The sequence below is a fragment of the Tyto alba genome, unplaced genomic scaffold, assembly GCF_018691265.1.
Source record: "Tyto alba isolate M040663 unplaced genomic scaffold, T.alba_DEE_v4.0 Super-Scaffold_10, whole genome shotgun sequence".
Lineage (NCBI taxonomy): Eukaryota > Metazoa > Chordata > Aves > Strigiformes > Tytonidae > Tyto > Tyto alba.
Genome location: NW_024881262.1, coordinates 15,206,018 through 15,227,827, shown reverse-complemented (window position 1 = coordinate 15,227,827; position 21,810 = coordinate 15,206,018). Strand labels below are relative to the sequence as shown.

The 21,810-nt window shown below is 46.5% G+C and overlaps 2 protein-coding genes across 2 annotated transcripts in view; one reads left to right on the top strand and one right to left on the bottom strand.

The window, feature by feature from the left end:
• The window catches only part of LOC104362023 (D-beta-hydroxybutyrate dehydrogenase, mitochondrial), a 17,111-nt gene extending 14,019 nt beyond the window's left edge, over window positions 1–3,092 (bottom strand). Inside the window, exons 1-2 of the mRNA XM_042795895.1 lie at window positions 2,944–3,092; window positions 1,588–1,719 (exon numbers count right to left, since the gene is read on the bottom strand). Of these exons, the coding sequence (XP_042651829.1) occupies window positions 1,588–1,670 (83 nt within the window). The 5' untranslated portion in view covers window positions 1,671–1,719; window positions 2,944–3,092. The remainder of the gene's footprint in view (window positions 1–1,587; window positions 1,720–2,943) is intronic.
• LOC104364430 (D-beta-hydroxybutyrate dehydrogenase, mitochondrial) lies at window positions 3,083–21,810 on the top strand. Its single transcript, XM_032986826.2, has 5 exons — window positions 3,083–3,208; window positions 6,976–7,086; window positions 13,536–13,677; window positions 17,664–17,816; window positions 19,501–21,810. Exons 1-5 carry the CDS (start codon window positions 3,083–3,085, stop codon window positions 19,980–19,982), a joined length of 1,014 nt encoding a protein of 337 aa, XP_032842717.2. The 3' UTR covers window positions 19,983–21,810.

Here is a 21,810-nt window from a genome sequence, read left to right as displayed (position 1 = left end):
TCCTGTTATTTCACTGCACAGCACTGCTTTGCTGCTGTTATTCACAATAACCTGTAGAGAATAATTACTTGACATTTTGTTTACCTTGACCTGAAGGCAAGGGCATAAAAAAAATGCCGGCTGCTGATCAGCAGGAATGTCATCAGAGGAAACAGCTACGATGCGCATGGGATGTTAGCCCACACACAGTACACTAATGTACCATGAGCCATTTTTGTCATTCTGCACGACTGAATTCTAGAGACCACAACTGAGACTTTTAAAATGCACAGATGGTCCTCAAATTCAATCTGTGTTCGTAACCATGCATTCGCTTTTGTTCAGTTAAACCAAAAAAGGCAGTCCTCAGCTTAAGGAGTCAAGTATATAAATGCTACCTCAATGCATTAAGATACCGGTATAGTGACAACACTGCCTTTCAGATAAACAGCTGGATTTCCATTTCAGGTTTAGCAGCTTGTGGATACTTCAAAAAATGCAACACATTTTTGCCCTGAATACAAGACACACAAAGCCCAAATACACAGTGAGCAAAACAAAAGAAGAAGAGGAAGAAAAAAAGAATATGCTGAAAATTGTTTTAGCACATTAATAAAGCTTTAATTTGAATTTTTAAGGCCACAGCAGATTCCTGCCAGTGCAGCTTTGGTGTGTGTGAAGTAAATAGGAGATAAAAGGCCTATGTCTGTTTGCACAAGAAATCTCTAACAGCTTAGCTATCTGGTCTCTACAACTCCCTGTTACAGGAGCCATCCTTGATGGTGATGGTGCTGGATACTGATATCAACAGCAGAAGAACACTAGAGGTGACCGTTCTTGCTTAGCAGGCCATGAACCACTTTTAAATGGTTTATCTACAATTAGCAGTATGCACACCATTGTTTGGAAACCCTGCTCTAAAGCAAAGCCAGTGAAAGCACTCAATTTGCTCTGAATTTGGACTAGTAGGGTTCCCACCATATATCAACAGGAAAAGTATTTTTTTCAGAGCTAGAAATTAGACAGGCAATTTTCTGTTCATGTTCAGAAAAAAACAGCTTCATTACTCAGCCCACCACCATTTCTCACCAAGACCCTCCTTCTCAACTTTCTCTCTCATTTAATGTGATTCACTGCCTCTTTAATGAAGTCATAGAAACATATTAAAGTTACTTGCACTGCAGCAAGGCCTACTTGCTGATATTCGGGAATAAATCCTTGGTTGACACTGAATTAATACTTTATTCAACCCCCTTTTGACTGCAGATAATTGTCCAGGTGTAAAAAAAGCCATGTTGCCAACCCCTCCTTGCATATAGAGTCCATCTCATCTGTGCTCAGCTCAATGACTGAGCACTGGCACAGGCTGCCCGGGCAGGTTGGGGTCTCCATCCTTGGTGATATTCAAAAGCCGTCTAGGCACAGTCCTGGGCAACCAGCTCTAGGAGGCCCTACTTGAACAGGGGGGTTGGACCAGATAACCTCCAGAGGTCCCTTCCAACCTCAACCATCTTGTGATTCTGTAAATAAACTGTGCCACTGAAATCAAAGGAGCCCTCGATGTGTGCTTTACTCAAGATGTCACTCCTTCTCCACTAGGCTACTTACCTGAAGTCACTTCTTGGGTCCTTGAAATTCAGGGCTTTCACAGAGAAGCTCAGGAGAGGCCGGGACAGCTTGGTGGCCAACATACTTTCAATTAACACACTCTACCAACAGCAAGCTTGTTCTCCTTTAGCTCTGCAATACAAGATAGCACCTCTGTTTTAGTTGCTCAATTATTTTGTAAGACATGCTGACTCCATGTATTTCAACAAGAAAATAAAGTCCAAAAGAACTAATTTTTCCCTCTTGCAGTCCCTCACACTGAGATAAACGGCTCAACCTTCGACCACCTCAAGATGTTTTTAAATAAGGAAAAAGATTATAAGTAAACTGACAAGCAGGGAGGCATTTAAAGAAAACGTCAATTTCGCCTTCGTTAGTGCATCTTTAACTGTATTCTCTGAAACAGCTAAAAATTAAGGTACTTACATGTAACAGATTATTTCAAATGAGCTATATGAAATAATTTTAAACTAAAATATAATTTTAAGTCACGGGTAATGTTATGTTTACGTGATCCCAAAGCAATCCTTGGGCTTTACAGATAGTACAGCCATGCAGTTACAAATACATTTATTTGTAATTAAGTAGAAGGTGATGCTGAACTATGCATAGGGAATCACTATTAAACTCACTATGGAGTGAAAACAGCTCAAGAACAAGAGATAAGTACAGAAAGTTAATTTCAAATATATTTATCTTGGATAAAGCTGATCCAGCACACAAAAAACATCTGCCCGGATTAATGCACTGCCTCCTGTAATAAAGCAGAAAAACGGTATCTAATTGCTAGGCCTTATTTGCATCTCTGGCGAAGGCTGGGCTGCTGCAGCGGCAGCCTCAGGGCCTGCTGGGAGACAGGCCTCGCCTAAAAACCGCTGAAATCGCCACAAAAAGAACAGTGGTGGGGCGCCAGGCTCGGAAGGGGGAGGTCTAGGCTCAGCAGAACTAGCTGGCTCCGCTAATTCTCAGAAAGTCCGGGGGTTTAACCAAATTCGAGAGCTCGGTTGCCGCCCACGCAATCTTTTCGTGAGGAATTCTGTCAGGAGGGGGCGAGAGGCCGGGCCGGCCCCACGCGGGAGCGCGGGCTCCCGGCGCTCGCCAAGGGCGCGCGAGCGCGCGGCGGCCCGGCGCCCGTGGGAGCGGAGCGGCGTGGGGCGGGCTGCAGGTGGGGGCGGGATGCCAACGTCCCCCGCTTCCCGCCGCAGCCCGCCCCGCCCGGATCGCCCCCTCCCCGCGGGCGGGCAAGGTCACCGGGCGGCCCGGCAGCCAGCGCTCCGAGCCAGCCACGGCCGCGGCCGCGGCCCCGCCCGCCCCCCCCCCCCCCGCGGCGGCAGAAGCGGGCCACCCGCACGTTACCTGGAGCCGGCGGGCCTGCCGGGCGCTGCTGCCGTTTGAATGAGGCTGGGCCCGTGCCCCGGCTGCCGGGGCGCGGCGGGGGGCGGGCCGGGGGAAGGGCCGGGGCGGGTGCGGGCGGCGGCGGCGATAGGCTGCGGTCATGCGGGGCGCCGCGCTGCCGCTGCTGCTGCTGCTGAGCGCCGCGCTGCTGCTGGCGGGCGGCGGGCGGCGCCTGGCCCGCCGCCTCCTCTTCCTCCTGCCGCGGCGGGCCCGCCGCGCCCTGCCCGTGAGTACTGCGGCCAGGGGCTCCGGCCGCCTCGGGGGCTCGCCGCCCTTGGGGGCCAAAATGGCGCCGCGCCCTCAGGCCCGCCTCCGCCGCTGCTGCCGTTTAACCGTCGCGCCGGGGCCCGGGCGGGGGCCGAACCGGTGAGCGGGGACCGGCCGGGCTGCGGCCACCGCCACACCCCGCGCAGTCCCACGCGGTTCGGGGAGCAGCAGGCGCGGGGATTTTCTTCCAGCGCTCTAAATCTGGCAACGAGCGTAAGGGTGGAAGAACAGTCCTGCGCATCGAACAGACTTGCATCACCACCAGTCCCTTCTACATGTTTGTTTGTTATTTTGTTTGTTTTTTTTTTTTTTTTTTTTTTTGTTTTGTTTTGTTTTTTTTTTTTTTAACACAAAGGGTCTGGAGGTTTTTTCACTAAACTGGAATTAACTTGCTTCTTGTTTGTGCTTCACACACCCTTTCTGTAGGCACCAGGAAGAACCTGCAAGTGAATGTGGTTTTGCTCCAGGGCCTCAAGCTCAGTCCTGACCCGCTGAAAGGGACAGAAAACAGCTTTGACCCATTTGCACCCTCCCACTTTGCTCTTCTTCCATCTGCTCTGCTCCTTTGACATCTCTCATCCCTCTCCCACCTGAGGACGTCTTCCCTTCAATGATTTTTTTCAGTTCCCTTTCCTGTGATTGAAAACGTTGACTTCCTGACTCTGGAAAAAAAGGAACAAGAAAAGCTTACTCTATAATTGCTCTCATCTTCACATTAATGTTTGATAAGAAACAGGTGGTCAGGGGAGGGCATAAAAGGGAACAGGATCCAGAAAACTAGTGATACAGTAGAAGGTAAAGTCTGGGCAAGTGTGGTGGGTTCCCACATTATCTAGAGACACTCTCACTGACAAAGCAGCTCTCCTTTCCTTGATCTCTTTTGCAATTAATGTGTATAACTTCAGTAGGTCAGCTGTATGAGTGAAATAAATTCTACCATTTAACAAAGCGATCCTATCCCAGCAGGAAAAGCTAGTGAGGTATGTGCGCCTGAGCTGGCTGCAGGTTAGAATCAGGCTGCCTTGCTAGAGCTGCTTGAACTGTGCGGAACATGTATTAGTGCTGTGGATCACACAGCAAGGATACAGACCGTGTTACCCTGCCCAGATGCCACAACAGCACCTCTAGTACAAGAAATTCCTCTGTTCTTTTAGCAGGTCTCAGGTGCCCTGGCAGCACTGTACATGAGTGCTGTCTCCTGTGCAGGATTTCCTGAGCACTGTGTGACTCAAAAGTGTGAGGCACCTGAAGTTCCTCAAAATGCTTTTTAAGGTCACTGTAATGCCTGCTAGAGAGGCGATGACCGTCTCAGCACTGTCAAACTGTAAGCGGCAGACTGACCTTACCGAACTCGATAAACAAGGCCAATTACACCTCATTTTGAGACTTTCAGAAGATACGGATGATCAAGCTTTTCTGTGCTTGTGGGTTTTTTTGGGATAGGATCTTTTTGCCTGGGAGTGGGGTCGCTGCCTGCTCTTATCCCTGGGAGTTCTGTCCATCAGGCATGGCACAAAAACAGAGGCTGCTACAGATGGAAGATTAAGTACATCTCTTGGGTTATACTAGATTGTTAGCACTGCTGGTGCCTCAGTCTGTTATGAACCATGCTGCTGTAGTCACATGTTTTATTAGCAGCAATTAGGCTAATGGCAAATAATTAACAAATAATCCCAGTCACATTTTCCTACTGTGAGTTGTTCCTCACTTTTCTCCCTATTATAGACAGCTGAGGGAATTTTTAAACTTTCTTCTTTCTGTCTAGATTTTGGTAGTGTTGTTTGTTTTTTCTTTAACCAGAGAAAGCAAACCAGCTGCTGAGAGCTAAAACTAGATGCACACAGGAACACAGCCCAGCCATTTGCTTTTATTTCCTCCAGCTGAGCCCTGTCCTTATCAGACTAGCTGATGGAGGAGCCAATGATGTTTGGGGATTGAGCATCTTCTCTGTTTGCCTGTCCTGGATTCTGGAATTGATCACAACTCCTTATTTACTCTGTGGTGCCTGCTTTTTGAGGAAGTTCTTTGTCTTCAGGATTCAAAAGCAAAGGGTCTAGGGAGGTGAGGCAGAGAAAAAAGTCAAAGCCTTTCTTTTGCATGGGCTAGCTTGCTGAATTAATGTGGAAGATAACTGGCACATTCTGTGATCTGGTTCTTACTCGATCTTCATCTCTCTTGGAGTTGTGTCACGGTAAATTAAATTGAGACTGAGCACTATATGTTTAATTTTCAGTTATCTTTTGGCTTTTAGCTGTAGCTACTTTTATAGCTTTAGTATAACTAGCCTGTAGCTGGGTGCTCTTTGAGTATAGGAATGAGTGTTAATGTGAGTATGATAAAGGCAGGATAGACTTCTGATCAGTTCTCATTTCAAGTTCAAATCATGACTCTCCTTTGAAAACAGTAACTTCACATGAGTTACAGGACAGGGTGTAGCTTATTTGCATATTGCTTCTGCTTAGGCTCATCTTGAGTTTCTGCAGTAATGCTCTGATCGCTATCACCCTGCAATTATTCTTTATTGCCACTTCAGTACCACACATGTCAGCAAAACAAGATCAGAGAGTACTGGTGATTGCCCCATTTTTGTCTGAAAAAGTGGCTGGACAAGCTGGTGCAATTAATGTATAAGGAGTATAAAACACAAATGTTCGTATTCTAGCTGTTGTTAATGCAGGAACAAGGAATATTAGTTGCAGCTATCTCCACAGAGACGTATGTGATCTCACTTCCTTATTGTATGCTCTAGATCTTTATTACTATATCATGTTATTGCCTCACGGATATGGTTTCAGTTTGGAGCAGTATGCAGCACTGCAGCTGAGTGCCTCCTAGTTGGGTTAAACATTAGGAGGGAGTTCATTCCTCCACAGCTGCGGTGAGGAGACCAGGGGTGAGATGGCTTTCAAGCAAAGAAAGAGGACGGATGGGCAGTGTTTTGCTTCAGGCTTCTCTTCAAGATTTGGGATTCTGTTTTCAGAGCTATCACAAGCCTGTTGTGTCATATCAGAGTATGAGATCTTCTCTCTCAATTTATCTGTCAGTCAAAAGATATTAATAATGTAGGAGAGAACTGTAGGATTTGATAAGTTGTTCTAGTTAAGACTGCAGTGTTTCAGAAGGAAACCCTAACCTGTAGTCACATTCCTGCATGCTAAAATACAGCATGGAAAGTACCGTATAGAGTGGGAGGAAGTAGGGAACAGAGTAGAGTCACTCTGCAGTTAAAAGGGCTGCTGTAAACTTCAAGCAGGTGATGCACCATCATTTGGATGTTTTCTATGCTGCTCGTGCATATAATGCCTATGAGCTGGTAGATCACTAACTTATTTTGAAATGCTTCTATTCTGCTTTGGCCATTGATACTTGAAAGAGTTGCTGTTCTAGCTTGGGTGTCAAGGAAACACAAATTGTTACAGACCAGCAAATTAATGCATTTAGGGTTTCACAATAGTCAGGAGGTGGTTATGTTTCTACACAGGAATCTTGTCACCTCATTTATACTGGTTGAACCAGCAAAAACTGCTGAAATCGCTGAGTTTAGACTGTGGTCGGGTTAGTGTACAGACAGGTACATGGCCACTGTAACTTGCAGCTGGAATTGTACCTCCTAAACACTGGCTGGCCCTGGCTGCAGGGCTGCAAGCTGATGCGTCGCTGGGTGTTGGTCGTGCCTGCAGGATTGCAATATCTGATAATATCATTTTACTGTTTTTCCCTACACAGGCTGAAGGGAAGGCGGTGCTAATAACGGGCTGTGACAAAGGTTTTGGACATGCCTTGGCAAAACAGCTTCACGCGAAGGGATTTACTGTTTTTGCTGGATGCTTGCTTATGGTGAGTAGTAGTATTGATCAAAATTCTTCTCTGATTGGAGAAAAATGCTTCAATGCATCTTCATCTGCAGCCTCTGTTAACCCTAGTCCAAGGCCTGAGGAAAGTGCAGTGTGCAGGGATCGTTACATCTTCCATTGCTTCATCTGCCGGTTGTATCTTGTCACTTCTGTAATTCTGACCTCTTTAGGGCAGGGACTCTGTCAACTGCATGCCTCTAAAGTAGCTTGCACAGTAGGGCACTCTTCACTGCTGGAAGCCTCTCGGCAATACCACAACACGCTCAATAAATCTGATAGTCCAAGATTGCTATGGCATTATGGCTTTATGTCTTCCCTGGCATCTTTTTTGCTGTCTTTAATTCTGTCACCTTCCTTTGGGGATACTCTCCTCAAACTTATTTCCAAGCCATCTCTCCTGCCTTGTTCAGGTTCTGTTTTCAAAGTGTCTTCTAACTGTGCTTCTACAGCTTCCGTAGAAGCTATTCAGTTTCTGAATAGCTGAATAAACAAATTTACCATACCTCTCTGATATCTGTAGGTCTCACCCCTGTCACCTGTGTTTGGCAGATGGCATCACTTGTTGTAAGAGATCAGTTTAGGCACACTGAGTCAGAAGGGGTTGGAGACCCATCATTCCAGTCCCTGCTCTTGCAGGTAACTGTGTTGTGTAATCCTCTTTATAAACTGGGCCAGCTCTACTTCCATTGCAGCTATGCTTTTTTGCTGTTTTGATAGTCAAAACTCATGTAATTTCCGACCTGAATTGTTCAAAATTAGTTCATACCCACTTGTTTCTCTGTTTGAAGATGGCCATTTCAGCACAGGTGCTCAGGGAGTGATGACCACAGGTTCTTGGAGGGTGAGAACAAACAAAAAAAGGTGGCCCTTGTTGCCTCTGTGATCTCAGCAGAGGTTACGTTCTTCCACCACACCAGAAGGGAAAGCTATTATCAGCTGACATATTGTGTAATTTGAGAGCAAGAGAGTCCTGTTGGAAAATTGCCACTATTTGGAAATTTCCATGTGGAGGCTTTGTAAATCCTTCAGTAATCATGTCATACGCTGCTTTGGGATGCCTGTCTCTCTGCAAGTCCAGCTCTCACTTTGCAGAGCAGCTGTGTAGGGAACAGAAGGGAGAGGGGAGATAGGGTAGTCTGAGGGGGCTGTTCAGAAGGCAGCAACGCTAGTGCGGAGCAGAGGGAGCCAGGCTCCTTTTGAAGCCACGTAAAGAAACTAAATGCTCCCAAATTGAGTCCTGCTTGTGTGTTTTACTGATTAAAAAACAAAACAAAACAAAACAAAGCTGCTAAATACAGATTGTTACCTGCCCCAGAATGTTCAGGCAGCTCTCAGCATCACCTCTGATCTGGCCTGGCAACTTCTTACTTGGAGCCAAAATTTTTGTGGTTCTGTACTTGTATTCTGTGTGGAAGTGGAAAATGTATCAGCAATCGTTGATCTGCAGGTCACTTTCAGCAGATTAACTGAGCGCTTGACCCAAAAGGAGTAGAGAGTGGGCGAATGTAATTTTTCTTGTTCTGTGTGTTAATAAATTTTCAGGAGACCTGGACTCAGAGACCTAGGATTTCACTTGTAGTTCCCCACCTCAGGTTGTTTGTGTTACCTTCTCTACTGTTGGGTGCATTTGAAGGACAGGGTCTGGTGGTAACAGAGTTATCTGGATAGCTGTTGCAAAAATATTACAGCCAAATGCTTTCTATGATTCTTGGAACATCCAACATCCTCATGGAACAGCCTTGTGTTTCAGATGGTTCACAGAGATAATAGCTTGAGAATTCAAAATTTGATGAGCAGGAGCTTACTGAAAACCTAATGGTAGAGTGCATGTGGGCTGAAAATGGTTATAAATCTAGATCTGACTGCTCTGAGAAAAGTAGGCATATAGTGACTACGGAAAATGATGATGGATCCAAAAGAAGCAGGAAACCAGTGAAGGCAGTGAGCTGTTAGGTCAGATCACTTGTGAAGAGCAAGGTATGAGCATATGAGTGATTGCTGCTCAGTGAAGCAGCGCACACGCAGTGTGGCTAAGGGTGCAGTGACCCTATAGTAACTGGCAGTGTGCATGTAACTGTTCTCGATCAATGCAAGGAAACTTAGCCTGTCACAAGAGAAATGTGGGCTGCTCTGAGTTCACTGCAGGGTCAGAGCAGGTATGGGGACAGTTGTGTTAAAGCAAATGCTGGGTTATTAGTTCACACATAGTTACCCCATCATCACTTACTTGCATGCTTTTATATGGAGAATTAAGGGATCCCTGATGTACTAACAACCACAGAAAGCTCTTGCATTAAATACAAGATGATACACCGTCAGGTGCATCAGGAGCTTTTTAATGATCAGGTAGTCAAAAATAAAGTTACAGGAATAATAAGAACACAGCAAGCAAACTGGGATAGAATTGGAAAGGATCAAGTGCAAAAGGGATTTTTTTTTTTTCACAAGGATAAGTAAGTCCACAGAGAAAGTTTCTGTTAGTATATTAGGATTAAGATGGAAAAACACACAGAAATCAATTATAAAATAACCTGAAAAGTAGCAAGTACAGAAGAAGTCAAAATAATCGTTGTCTTATTTTCTTTGATCTTACTGAAAAAAAAGGATAAATTGTTTTCAAATGCCTACTGCCAGCAGTTTTCATGAGGACTGCAGGCAAGAAAAGGTGAAGAGCAGGGAATGTTTATATAACTCGATGTGGTTCAAGTTCACCACGCCTGACAAAATGTACTGAAGAGCATTTAAAGGATGAGCCATTGTGATTTCTGCCCCATGGGTGGTATTTTCAGGAGCACCTGAAGACCAGGGGATTTCCAGTAGGCTGGAAGAGGGCGGATATTGTACTTCCCTTCCCAAAGGAGACAAACCTCTGGAACAGGCAGCTCACCTTCGGTGTGCTAGATGAAATCACAACACACTGATACGTCATTTTTACAAATGTCTAGATCATTGTGGGATACATACTGTCTGTATATGTTTACTGGGAACAGACTGTGCGGTGTCAGTCTAATCTCATTCTGGCTAAGCAGCAGAGTGGTTGAAGGGGAAGCAATAACTGTATTCTGAATAAGGGTTTTGACACAGTCCCTCATGATAGTCTCATGAGCAAATTTATGCACTAAGCCTGTGACTGCTGTTCAGTCCCTGAACTTGGAAGTGTCCCTTGGAATAGAGAGTTCGCTTGGGAAGAAATGTGCATGGTGCCAAGCAGGGAAGATTGCTGGCCCTTTGGGTAATAGGGTTCAAAATGTTCCTGATGGAGCGGATGGAGTCTGAAATCAACTAGGTGGCATCCAGTAATTACAAGAGCAAGGTGTTCTGCCCAGGAAGCGCAGGAAGGGAGCGGGTGGATAGGCAGCAGCAGGCAGGGGTGGAACTGGCGCAGGCGGAGCAAACCCTCCAGATGCACTGGTATTCAGCATTGTGTTCATGGCTTCCTGATGACCACTGACATCTCACTGCGGGTGCCCAAGTCCTTGCCAGGACCTGATCCTGAATCCCAGGAGCTTCCCTGGGAAAAGCCACAGCTCGATCCATTACAGGAGGGCTCTCTGCTGATGAACCCCTGTGTGCTCTGCCTGTCCCTCAGCACCAGCTGCACTGGGATCCTCCAAACCAGGGCAGGGGAGAGGAGTGAGTGAAGGGAAGGGGAGGCAGCTGAAAGCTGGAGCAAGGCTCCTCTTCGGGGTGGAGCAGGTTTGTGTGGCTGTCAGGCTCCCTGCCCTGGAGCAGCCCCTGCTAGGTGGAGGGTGGGGTGGGCAGGCAGAGCTGGGCAGGGCTGCGAGGGCAGGATAACTGGGGGAAATGAGATAGCGGGGGAGGAAACGGCAAAGTCCTGCTGAAGGCCTCTCTGGAGAATACTTGTGCAGCAGGTGGGCTGGAGCAGAGCTGCTTTCAACTCTGGTGGAACTGGGAAGGGGAAGCTGAGAGATTTCTCCAAGAGGACAAAAGTCAGACCAAAACCAAAGTGGCAGCAAAGGGAGGGGGAGAGAGGTTTTGCAGGAGCAGTTGGGCTGTTGCTGTCAAGACCCTGCTTGACTCACACTGCTGATGCCACAGAGGCCATCCCAGGGTGGACAGCCTGGCTGCTCCCACAGGAACTGCTCCAGGTATTTTCCCAGCCAGCAAATCTACCATTAATAAAACTCACATGGTACTTCCTCCTTATATCTGAACAGGAAATGTGCTTACAGCCCCTGAAGACTACAGAACATAAGATGTTCACTACTTTCCATAAAAATACATGGCTGCTTCATTTGTGGAAAGGTTTTCTGGGCATAAGAGTTAAGCAATTTGTTTTACAGTTGTGTAGTGGCTGCAGTGGTGTCTGCAACTTCAAAAAATGGTTCCAATTGATACTGCATGTTGAAGTCAGTCTTCCAAAATTAATACGTTTTGTCAACAATGAATAAATTGTAGCTGGGAAGGTAACTTTGCAGATTGAGTTTCATTGGTGGTAGGGGAAAATTCATTTCAGGATGAATAATACAAACCATTTATACTGGATTTTTATGTTGCTGGTCTGTGACTTTCTCAAAAAAAAGATGGAAATATGTATTGTTTATAAAGATTACGAAATTAAAAAACATGTAGGGAAAGGTGTTTTTAGTGATTTGAAATGACAACTGGTACTTGAGTACAGATATAGCAAAGTTTTTGTTTCTATATAGATTCAATAAATCTCTCTATTTACAAGCTGAATTAGCTCCACTTTATTCACTGTTAAGTAGCTGAAAGTTGCTTTATATAACCAGGTGAGATGCAAGAGCATCTTCCAGAGATATAGTGAGGCATTATACATAACTCTCCCATTTCAAAGGGAATATAATATTTTGGTGACTGTTGCTAACTACTTGTAATGGCACTTTTAGAGATTCTGTTGTGGCTAGGTAAGAAGGCTAGACACAGCATGTCACCATGTCTGAGGTACATTATAAAAGCTTCAGGTCTTTGATGTGTTTGTGATACCTAGAAATAAGTCAGCTGTGAAATGATATGCAGCCATGGGGCCAGCAACTCCTTCCTACTATCATTGTAATGCCAGTGTAACTATATATTGATTTTTAAGAAAGCTGCCCTGTTTTGTTCAAGGCTGTGATAGACATTTCAGCTCTTTTCCTTCGTTACACGTCATTGTTCATTGGTCTGAAGGTGGAGGTGAGTTGTTGTATACTGTATTCATTAAATAGCCTGAGATATGTATAGAAAAACTAAGCAGTTACATGGTTTTTACATCAGCCTGGCTGCAGAGGCAGCTGAGCAGGTGACTGTGGGAGGGTTGCTCACCTTGTTTGCCTTTGTGCTGTGGGAGTTGGTATCAAGTGCTAAAGGAAGAGTGGCAGCCAGGCATGGTGACTCACCAATTCATAACTTCTTCCTCCCTAATGAGGCAGAGCCTGTGATTCAGGAAGTAGTTTGGTGAATTAAATCTTGAGCCTGCCGTGGAACTGCATGGCTAATTTGTGCTCTTCTCACTTTTATTTGTTATATACCACCTGAGCAGGTCTGCAAGGCTTGGGCAGCAATCCTGTCTGGAAGTGACCAGGTAAATTTGGAATTCAAATTGGTTTTATGTTTGACTAAACAAAAAAACCAACCACAGTAGTAACAGAATCTCTAATGATAGCAGGAGGGGTAAAAAAATAAGAAAAGAAAGGAAAAAGGTAGATAGGGAAGGAGATTATTACCTATAGTGTGAAAAACAAAAAATTGTTCTTGCTTCCTCGGCCAGAATCTTCCTTTCATGCCTCATGTCTGTAATATTGTTGTCGTGTGGCAGATTTCTGCTGTGCATGTATTCCTGTACATCCTGTTCTGCTGTGTAGTAAGAGTAAAATATTATTATACAGCTTCAGCTGTAAATGTTTCCTGTTGTATCCTGTAGCGTCAGACTGTTTGCTGCTGGGCGTGCCAAAGGTGTCCCTGCTGTCTTGTTTTCAAAGTGTCCTGACAATACTATTTCATTAGAAGCCAGGCAGTATTTTGGGATGACATGAGTACAGTGCCTAATTAGCCTTTTGCTTTTAAGCCTAGAAAATCTGACTGATTTCTGTACAAGTGTTTGCTATGTTACCTGCAGAGCATGGAGACTGAGGCAGTGGAGAGTCATCCACAGTTACCTGAGGCTGGCACAGTATTTCAGTGTTACAGATGTGAAACCCTTCATGCAAGGAGCTAACGCCAGGCACTTTGTGGCCCTTCAGAGCATTGGGTCACTGCTGCAGAAATAGGAGCAGTGCTGGAGGGAATAGGAAGATGTCTGCAGGTTGCACACTGGTTCCTACAGCTTGTGTGCTTATTTGTGCACCAGGTTTACACCTTTGTGCAATTTCAATAGCTTCTATTTCCTGTCCACGTGAACATGCCTGGCCCCAGGCTGCATTACTGTTCCTTGTCTGTCTTAGTGGGACATATTTCTTTTCTGCTGAACAGGATGAGAATGGAGACGGAGCCAGGGAGCTGAAGAACATGAAGTCAGATCGCATGAAAGTGCTACAGATGGATGTGTGCAATGACCAGGAGGTGGCTCAGGCCGTGGATTTTGTGAAGAGGACCCTGAAGGAGCCAGAGGAAGGTATATGGGGATCTTCATATTTCCAGCACAGCTGGCTCTTTGCTGTGACCACAGAATCTTTCCTACAGAGCAGGCCATGCACTGGCCAGGTCATTCCTTCTCTGCAGCACCAAAAGAGGGTTAACAAGCCTGGAGGCCTGTGACAGTATGTGACTGGCAGTCAGGCAGTGCTGTACCCAGGTCAGTGAGGAGAACTGTTTTGATGTTGATGTGCTGGCCACATGGAAAGAGACCAAGACTGGCTGGAGGATTAGGCTCTAACTCTACACCCTGTAAAAAATGGTGAGTGGCAGCAAGCCCACAGGAGCCTGTGTCTTTGAAGGGCATAGGATGGCCAGAGCCTGATCCCCTTCTGGTGCTCCTGCTGCAGCCTCGCTCACACAGACCTTTCTGTCATGATCCTGCTAGTGAAGAGGTGACAGGCCCTGGCTGCTTGCTGCTGTCCCCTCTGCTGTTCCGGTACAACCTCTTTGTGTAACTGAGTGCTGAGCTGGAGCACAAAACTGACCTGCCCCCAAACGTGGATTATCCTTCAGCCAGGTCAGTCCATGCTTTCAGTTTGCCATGCAACATCACAGAGGTGATGTGAGGCAGGACCCAGGATGGGCTTGGCGTAGAACACCGTAATCCATATGTCATCTTAAACACAAGTCCAACTCATGGACACTAGAAGCATATGAAAGAAGATAGGAGTCCCTTCTGCATGCTTCTTTCCTCCTTGGAAGTGGTTTGGCAGTGGAATGTGAGGTTACAGCGTGAGCCTGGTGTGCTACCACCTAACCTCTTCTCATGTGAGGTTGTGAGGCTTCTTGCCTTGCATAGGTTTCTCTGCAGCCTCCGTGCAAGTAGCAAGCTGAACAGCAGCTGTAGACCCAGGCTGAGTTTCACATCTGTGGTTCCAGGATTTAAGGGTCATGTGGCTGGAGGGTGGTTGCTCCTCTTGAAGCCTGGATGAGACTGCCATGGGCCTGCTTTTGTTCACAGCAAGTATAAAGATAGTAAATAACAATAGCTCTAATCTTCATGCAAATTATGTGAGCACACCCTCCCTCCTAAAACAGGCATATGAAATGTAACAGAGTTACGTACAAGCTCTGATCCCACACATGTTCTCTCTGTGTGATTTTTCTTCCTACACAGTCACCCAGCGTGCATCACACATCTCTGAGCTTCTCAAGCTTTTCCTGAAGAGCCCAGCAACAGCAATGGTGGCACAGAGCCATTTCCCACTGAGTGAAATCTTGTAAGGGAGCAGCTCTGTTGCTTCTATAAATGCAGTAGTGTTTGTAAAACTGTGTGTGTAGCAGGGACAGAGAAGTCTTGCATCCTTGATCAGCAAGTTGGACCGGTTTCTCCTGCTCTTGAGAGCCTTATCCCGTAGTTGTTTGCTCCAGCACAGTGTACAAAGCAGCAAAGGCTTCTTTTTAGGCCCGTCAGTGTGACTGAGGTTTGGGGCTTGCCAATAAATAGCGCTCAATAAATAAGTGCTGGAACACAGAGACTATTGAGACTGAGGTGCCTTGCACAGAGGTGCTTGTTGCCCGCTGAGTGCGGCCCCAAAGCTGAACAGCAGAACAGTTCTTGCGCTGTACGTTTATACCTCTTTTCCCTGTGCTGTGTACATAAGGCTAAACTAATTTCGATAGGAGTGCCCCTGTTTGTTTTCAATCACATGCAGTTCCCACTGTATTGTTGACACTAAAGAAATAATAGTGATAAGGCTCTGCTCAATAAGCACACTGCTGTCCAGCAAACAGCCCTGTGACTGGGTACCCAGCAGCACTTTGTTCTGTACGTAACACAATCCGATCAGTGAGCAATGAAATTCCACGAATGAACTATTGTAAATAATGTTTTCGTGAACGTCCCTGAATCTAACCTCACAATCCAAGAAATGGGAAATCATTGTAGAGAAATTTAGAATTGAGGAATACTCTGCAGAGATCAGTCTGGGACTGACAGTTTAAGCCTTTTGCGGTCTTTGGTAAATATCTGCCAATTTTGCTCTCCATAGCTTCTTGTTACTGGTGAAATTACACTGTCAGATCCCCTGTTTCCATGGTCCTCCTGCTAGTGATTAGAGCCTATTTTGCAGCAGCTCAGGGGACCCCATTCTGGCTGAGATGCTGTGCTAGCTGCCAGGTGAATGTGAATTTCGGTTATCTTCACCCATTAAAGCTGGTAGGTTCAGTAAGTGCAGCAGCACTAGCAGGGGATCTTGGGCAGAACAGGAGTAGAACTACCTGACTGCAGCATTTAGAAACTTTAATTAATAAAAACAGAAGTAAGGATAGGTGTGCAAGATGTTTTCTTGGCTTTTGCTGCAGGCCACAACTTAGCTATTATCCCACACAGCCCCTGGGACCCTTGCTGTGGTGCAGTGAGGATTGGGAAAGGGTTGTTCTGGGGGAGGGTAGAGCTGCAGGCCAGTGAACGGGAGCAGTATTCACCACTGTCTGTCAGACAGGTGTGCTGGGATCACCAGGTGAGAGCTGGGAGATGTGGGAATGGTGGCACATGTAATAGGCAAATCCATTCTGGAACAGACCACAAGGGAACGGTTAATGCACCGTTACCACTTGGAAGGACATAACCTTCTCTGGTCTACTATACACAGCTGGTCAACAGCCTTCAGGGAGAACGAACTTAGCTGGGAACGGGTCAGGGTTACTAGGGATGGTGTGAGAGTAGAGAGCCAGTCTAGCAAGGGCATGTTTGTGTTTTTAAATGCACCAGGAGGATCAATTCCATTGGTATTTATTGGGCAATGGTAGAATATTTCAATTTGCGTAGAAGGCTGTGTTTGGTACAATACATGCTTACGATATGACCATGAATCAATATAGGCTGGAAGTTATTGGAAGACTTTCATACATCAGGGCAGGGAAGCTATGGAGCAGGGGTAGGGCAAACAGCCCAAAAAATTTTGAGAGAGAGCTTGATAAGTTTTATCAACAGAATGGCATGACGTGGGTGCTTTTGATAGCAATGTCAGAGCTCCCTGGATGTGAAGACTCCTTCTTAGCCCTGTGTTTGTTCTTGGTGGTAAGAGGAAGGTTGGGGAGTGGAAAGGAGCCCCAACTCCAACTGAGTACTTATACAGTGAAAAGTAACCATGGTGTATGGCAGGACATGTAGTGAGGAACAATTCTGTTATCTTGTTCCAGCTCTTCTCTTTGTTCCTCCTGTGGTTTATGGCTGCATAGTCCTGTGTTTCAACAAATTCACAAAGTACAGACTAGTCCTGCAAATGTTTGCCACTGTGACTCCTGCAGTAATCACTTCAAAGGGTCAATTCCTCAGTGACCTGTTAAGTCCTGGACGTGTAAGGGTTTCAGTGCAGAAGGTCAGACTGCATGCACAAAGGACATTAATTTTTAAATTCTAGTAGCTTTAAGGGTTGGTTGCAAGTTTGCCATCTTCAGATATAGCTAAGGTTGAGGGAAACCAAATACCTGCATTAAAATACAGCAGCTGTTAACCAGGGCATGAATTTGCAGATCAATACCATGCACTCTCCAAACCAGTAAGTTGGAGTTGTGACAGGGATTTAGAAATCCAAGATGCTTGTTTTCCTTCCATTTTTTATTTCCAATTTGAGGGAAAGTCCAGCCCCCTCCAAATTGCAGAAGCCATGGTGAAGTCACTGAGTGAAGACAAACCTGGGACCAACAGGAGGCATAGAAGAGGGTCAGACAGATCCAGCCATACAAAGCCCCAGGACAGCTTTTGACCTGAAAGGAGACATTCATGGAAGCAATGCTTGTGTGACCCATCACTCCCTGATGTTCCAGCCAAGCCCTCCTGGCCTCACTTCTGGTATACCAAGAGTGTATTTCATTTTGATGGGTTTTTCTCTGCAACTTTTTTTCTACAAAATTTCCCAGTTTGTTGTCAATGGGTTGGGTTACCTTGAGGAGCAAGGAAGGCTTCTTCCCTGCAATGCTCTTCTTTGTTCCACTGCTTAACCATGTGTTTGTTGGCAGGTCTGTGGGGCCTGGTGAACAACGCTGGTGTCTCGACCTTTGGAGAGGTGGAATTTGCAAGTTTGGACAACTACAAGAAGGTGGCAGAGATCAACCTGTGGGGCACCGTGAGGGTGACGAAGGCTTTCCTGCCCCTCATTCGCAGAGCTAAAGGTACATGCTGGGCAGTGTGGCAAGACTCAGAGAGAGCTTTTGCAGCACAGCAAAGAGATGTAGCTAAAAATCACGACTCAGACTGTGCTTTGAGAAATGCCTGTGTGGTTCAAGGAGGATTTCTGAGGCATGCAGGCAAACCAGGCAGCAGGGTTCAACATGCTGTATAAGCATTTGGTAGGACAGGCCACTCTTGCAGCAGTCCAGGCACCTACACAGCAGGCGCTATCTTAAACATCCCAGGATATAAGACCTTTGTGCAGTGCTGGCAGGTATGACACAGGACTCCTCACCATCTTTAGAAAAAGTGACTGGAGGCCAGGCAAGATAATCCTGGCCTCCAGAGTCCACCAAGTGCTTATGTTTGGATGAGTGAATCTTCTCCCTTCATGTTATTCGGTTCACAGGCGATTGTAGAGTAGTCGTGGTGGAATAAATGAGAGTCAGTAACAGCCATTTTAGACACCTTACAATACAACACAGTTATCAAAAGTCTTTGTTTTATATTAAAAAAAAAAATGTATGAGCATAATTCTGAAAAGCTTCTTTATTTAGCATGTGTGGGAGAATGCTGGCACAGCTGTTTTTTTCTGTGAGGACAGAAAGGGATTATGTAGAGAAGATTGCTCAGATTTCCAGAGTATCCCCTAAACAAACACCATCTCACTACAAAAGGTAGCTTACCCATCAGGTCAGCAAGTGGTTGTCACAGTCCCTCCAAGCTGCACTTAGGTCTGGAAGGAAAGAGCAGCGTTGCCCGCTTGTTTTCTCAGCTAAAATTCCAAGCTGCAGAAGGGTGTTGTGCTCCACGGCTGTGAAAATCTTCTCTGTAAAAATAGCTGGTGAGATTTCAAGGGCCTGTTTGTAAATGCATCTGGAACCATAACTGCACACATCTTGTCTTGGGGAAGGACAGAGCCACTCACAGAGGAGTGACTGCTGCTGTCACTGCCCCTGGGCAGTACATAATCTAACACAAGCTGCCAGAGCTCTGCAGTTGGGCTGGCATGGGCTGGAGTTAGGGCAGTTGTTCTTTGCTGCCTCATAGACAACAGCGAGTCAAGTCTCATCTCTTGTTTGTCCCAGGCATGTAGCGCTCTAGGCACTCCTGGCCAGCCAGTTGGGTGAGCAGGCTCTGCTGCTCATGCTGCAGGTCCAGAGAAACCTCTACCGGTTCTCTGCCATCCAGCTCGGGTCTAGAAGCACACAGCTGTGTTAGGCAAAGTGGCTGCAGGTGAGCTGTCGTGCTTACAGAAAGAACCAGAACGCTTGGATGGCATCACGCTGTGTTGTGTGCTTCCCAGCTCATAACACTGCTAGCTGGAAGCTTGAATGCTTCTCTGGCAAGGTGCAGGAGCAGGGAACACTGATGTAAGAGCACACAGCTAGTAGCCTCGGAAGATCCAGGCACTTCCCTACTTTGAAATTGGGAGGGAAATGGCTTGCGTGCTTTGTAAATCCTTTTTAATACAGAGGCAGGCATGTGTACCATTCATGGAGGAGGTCAGAGCAGGGGCTAGGCTGGCTCGAGTCAGGAGAGAAAGGCTTCATGACAGGGGATTTGGACGCCTCTTCAAGATTCAGATTTTACAAATCAGCATCGTCCAGCAAAGCACCTTTTTACCGGGATGTTCTGGCTGCTTTTTCTGCAGCCCATCATCTCTCTCTGCTCTTTTCTCTCTAGGCCGTGTGGTGAATATTACAAGCATGTTGGGACGGATGGTGAGTCCGTCTCGCTCCTGCTATTGCATTTCCAAGTTTGGGGTGGCAGCCTTCTCCGACTGCCTCCGGCAGGAGATGTACCGCTGGGGCGTCAGGGTCATCCTCATTGAGCCCAGTAACTTTGTGGCAGCAACAGGCATCCTGACAGCAGCCGGCATCGACAAACAGGCTGAGGCACTGTGGAGTGGAGCCAGCGACACTGTGCGGGAGGACTATGGGAGGGAGTATTTCACTCGCCACGTGGCCCTGATGAAGTCCTTCATTAACAGTGGCCTGAAGGACATGTCTCTGGTCTTGAATGACATCACCGATGCGCTGACCTCCCCGTGCCCAAACAACCGTTACAATCCCATGGAGACCTACTGGTGGGTGAGGCTGCAAGTCATGACTCACCTGCCCACTGCCATTGCCGACTGGCTTTACGTCGCCGGAGCCTCCCTGTAAATGGCCGCCCTTCAGGCACCCTTCCAGCGCTCGTACGTACGCACAGGTTAGAGCTGACTGTCAGGGCTGTTCTGCACCCGTTGCTGATGCATCTCCCCAGTAGGTGCATGTGCTTTCACTTTGGGTTGTGCCTTCAAGTCTTGTGTTGTGGGATGCTGAGAACAGCATGGCTTTTTGGGTTTCTTTTTTTGTTTGTTTGTTTGTTTTTCAATAATTCTTGCTCTTTGTATTCCCTGCTGTCCTGATTTAAGTTGAAAGGTGTCCTCCTTTTACCTATGGATGAAGGAGGCACAGGAAGGTTAACATAATGGGTCAAATATGTGGCTAGTGTAATTAGGTCAGCAGAGCTTGCCCAGTGATAAATTTGGCTCATTAATGGGCTCTTGCTCTTCCTTACTAGGGCGGGCTGCTAATAGCAGAGCAAAGCTGTTGCTATGAGATGTCTCAAAGGGAGAAACTAAAATGGGAAACAAAAGCAGGGGTTTCCATTTGATTGAAAATGGGTCAGTCACAGCCTTCCATTGTTTTCATGATACTGCTAGGAAGCTCTGCTGTGCTGTGACTGTCTGATCTTTCCAGGAAAATAGCAACGCTGCCTCTAAACAGCCTCATTATCTAGCTTGGGGGGTCAGATTCCTGCAAAGAAGGGTTCTTCCCTCCCAGCACTGTGGCCAGGAGGTGCCAAAGCTAGCAACTGTGGACAGGCTGGGCAGGGAAAAGCCCTACTAATAATGCGTGAGGTCTGAGCCATCCCTCAGGCAGTCCCTCTCTCCACCCACTGCTGATGAGCTTTGTGGGACAGGGTTGAATCTGATGTGACAAACAAATTTGACTCCTCTGACTGCTAGTTTATCAGTGCCTGAACAACTCAACTGTTGTACAAACACTGCCCAGCTGTCCCCCCTGCTTCCCTCATGTCACTGCCCTGTGCTAGGCTCCCTCTTGCTGGTGCAGGAGCTGCTCTTACTTTCCCAAATCAGTTTTTTTGTTTCATCCTCTCTGCATCTGAACAGTGATGGGGCACTGTGCAGCTAGTGTGGCCCAACTATTAGCTCTGGAAGGGTGCTTTAAGTGACACATTTATATTTTTTTTAGTGTTGCACAATGAAATTCCTATGTCACACATGATTGTCTCCTCAGAGAAAGTCCTGATAATGGATATGAGCTACTTTTGCACAGTGTCCCCAAAGGTCTCTTCTGTTGGCCATATACTGGGATTTCAAGCATTTTTCCAAGAGCTGGGGCTGCCTGGATGCCTGCCCCATTCCCTCTGTCCCAGTGGTGGTCACTAGCGGCGCAGACAGCTGGCTGTGGGCGCTGCTGGCCAGGCTGAGACCCTGCCCTCTTACTCTAGGGACCAGCTTTCCCTTCCACTGCTGAACTTCCTTGTATTTTGTCCTATGTAAGATTAAGTGGCTATGAAAAGACCTTATCATTTGCTGTTTCTTCATCTGTCTGTGCTAGCTCTGGCTGGGAAACTATGCCATAAACTTTTTATATGCCATTGTCTGAAAATGCTTGGAGTCTGCATGCAGCCATGAATACTGTGATGCCTGAGGACGAAAGCAGGCTTCCCTTGGAGATGCTGTGGAGGTAGCTTGTATTACAAGTAACAACTACTGTAAATGCTGGCTGTCCAGTTCTTTTCTATTCCAGATCACCGGCACGTGGAGATTGCCTGGGATCCAGGACCCAGAACAATCCCACTGAACTGCAGCTTAAGCAGTGTTGTAATCACTTCTTCCCCCCCTGCACTGTGAAATGTGAGTAATGTTATGAAGCACTGATTTGCACAGAGAGAAGAATAAACTGTGAGAATCATAAAGCA

What these genes read in the sequence shown, in the direction of transcription:
- LOC104364430 (XM_032986826.2), top strand. Translation starts at nt 3,083, where the DNA reads ATGCGGGGCGCCGCGCTGCCGCTGCTGCTGCTGCTGAGCGCCGCGCTG. An exon ending in GGGCCCGCCGCGCCCTGCCC is followed by an intron (nt 3,209 to 6,975) that starts GTGAGTACTGCG and finishes TTCCCTACACAG; the next exon opens with GCTGAAGGGAAGGCGGTGCT. An exon ending in CCTCATTCGCAGAGCTAAAG is followed by an intron (nt 17,817 to 19,500) that starts GTACATGCTGGG and finishes TTTTCTCTCTAG; the next exon opens with GCCGTGTGGTGAATATTACA.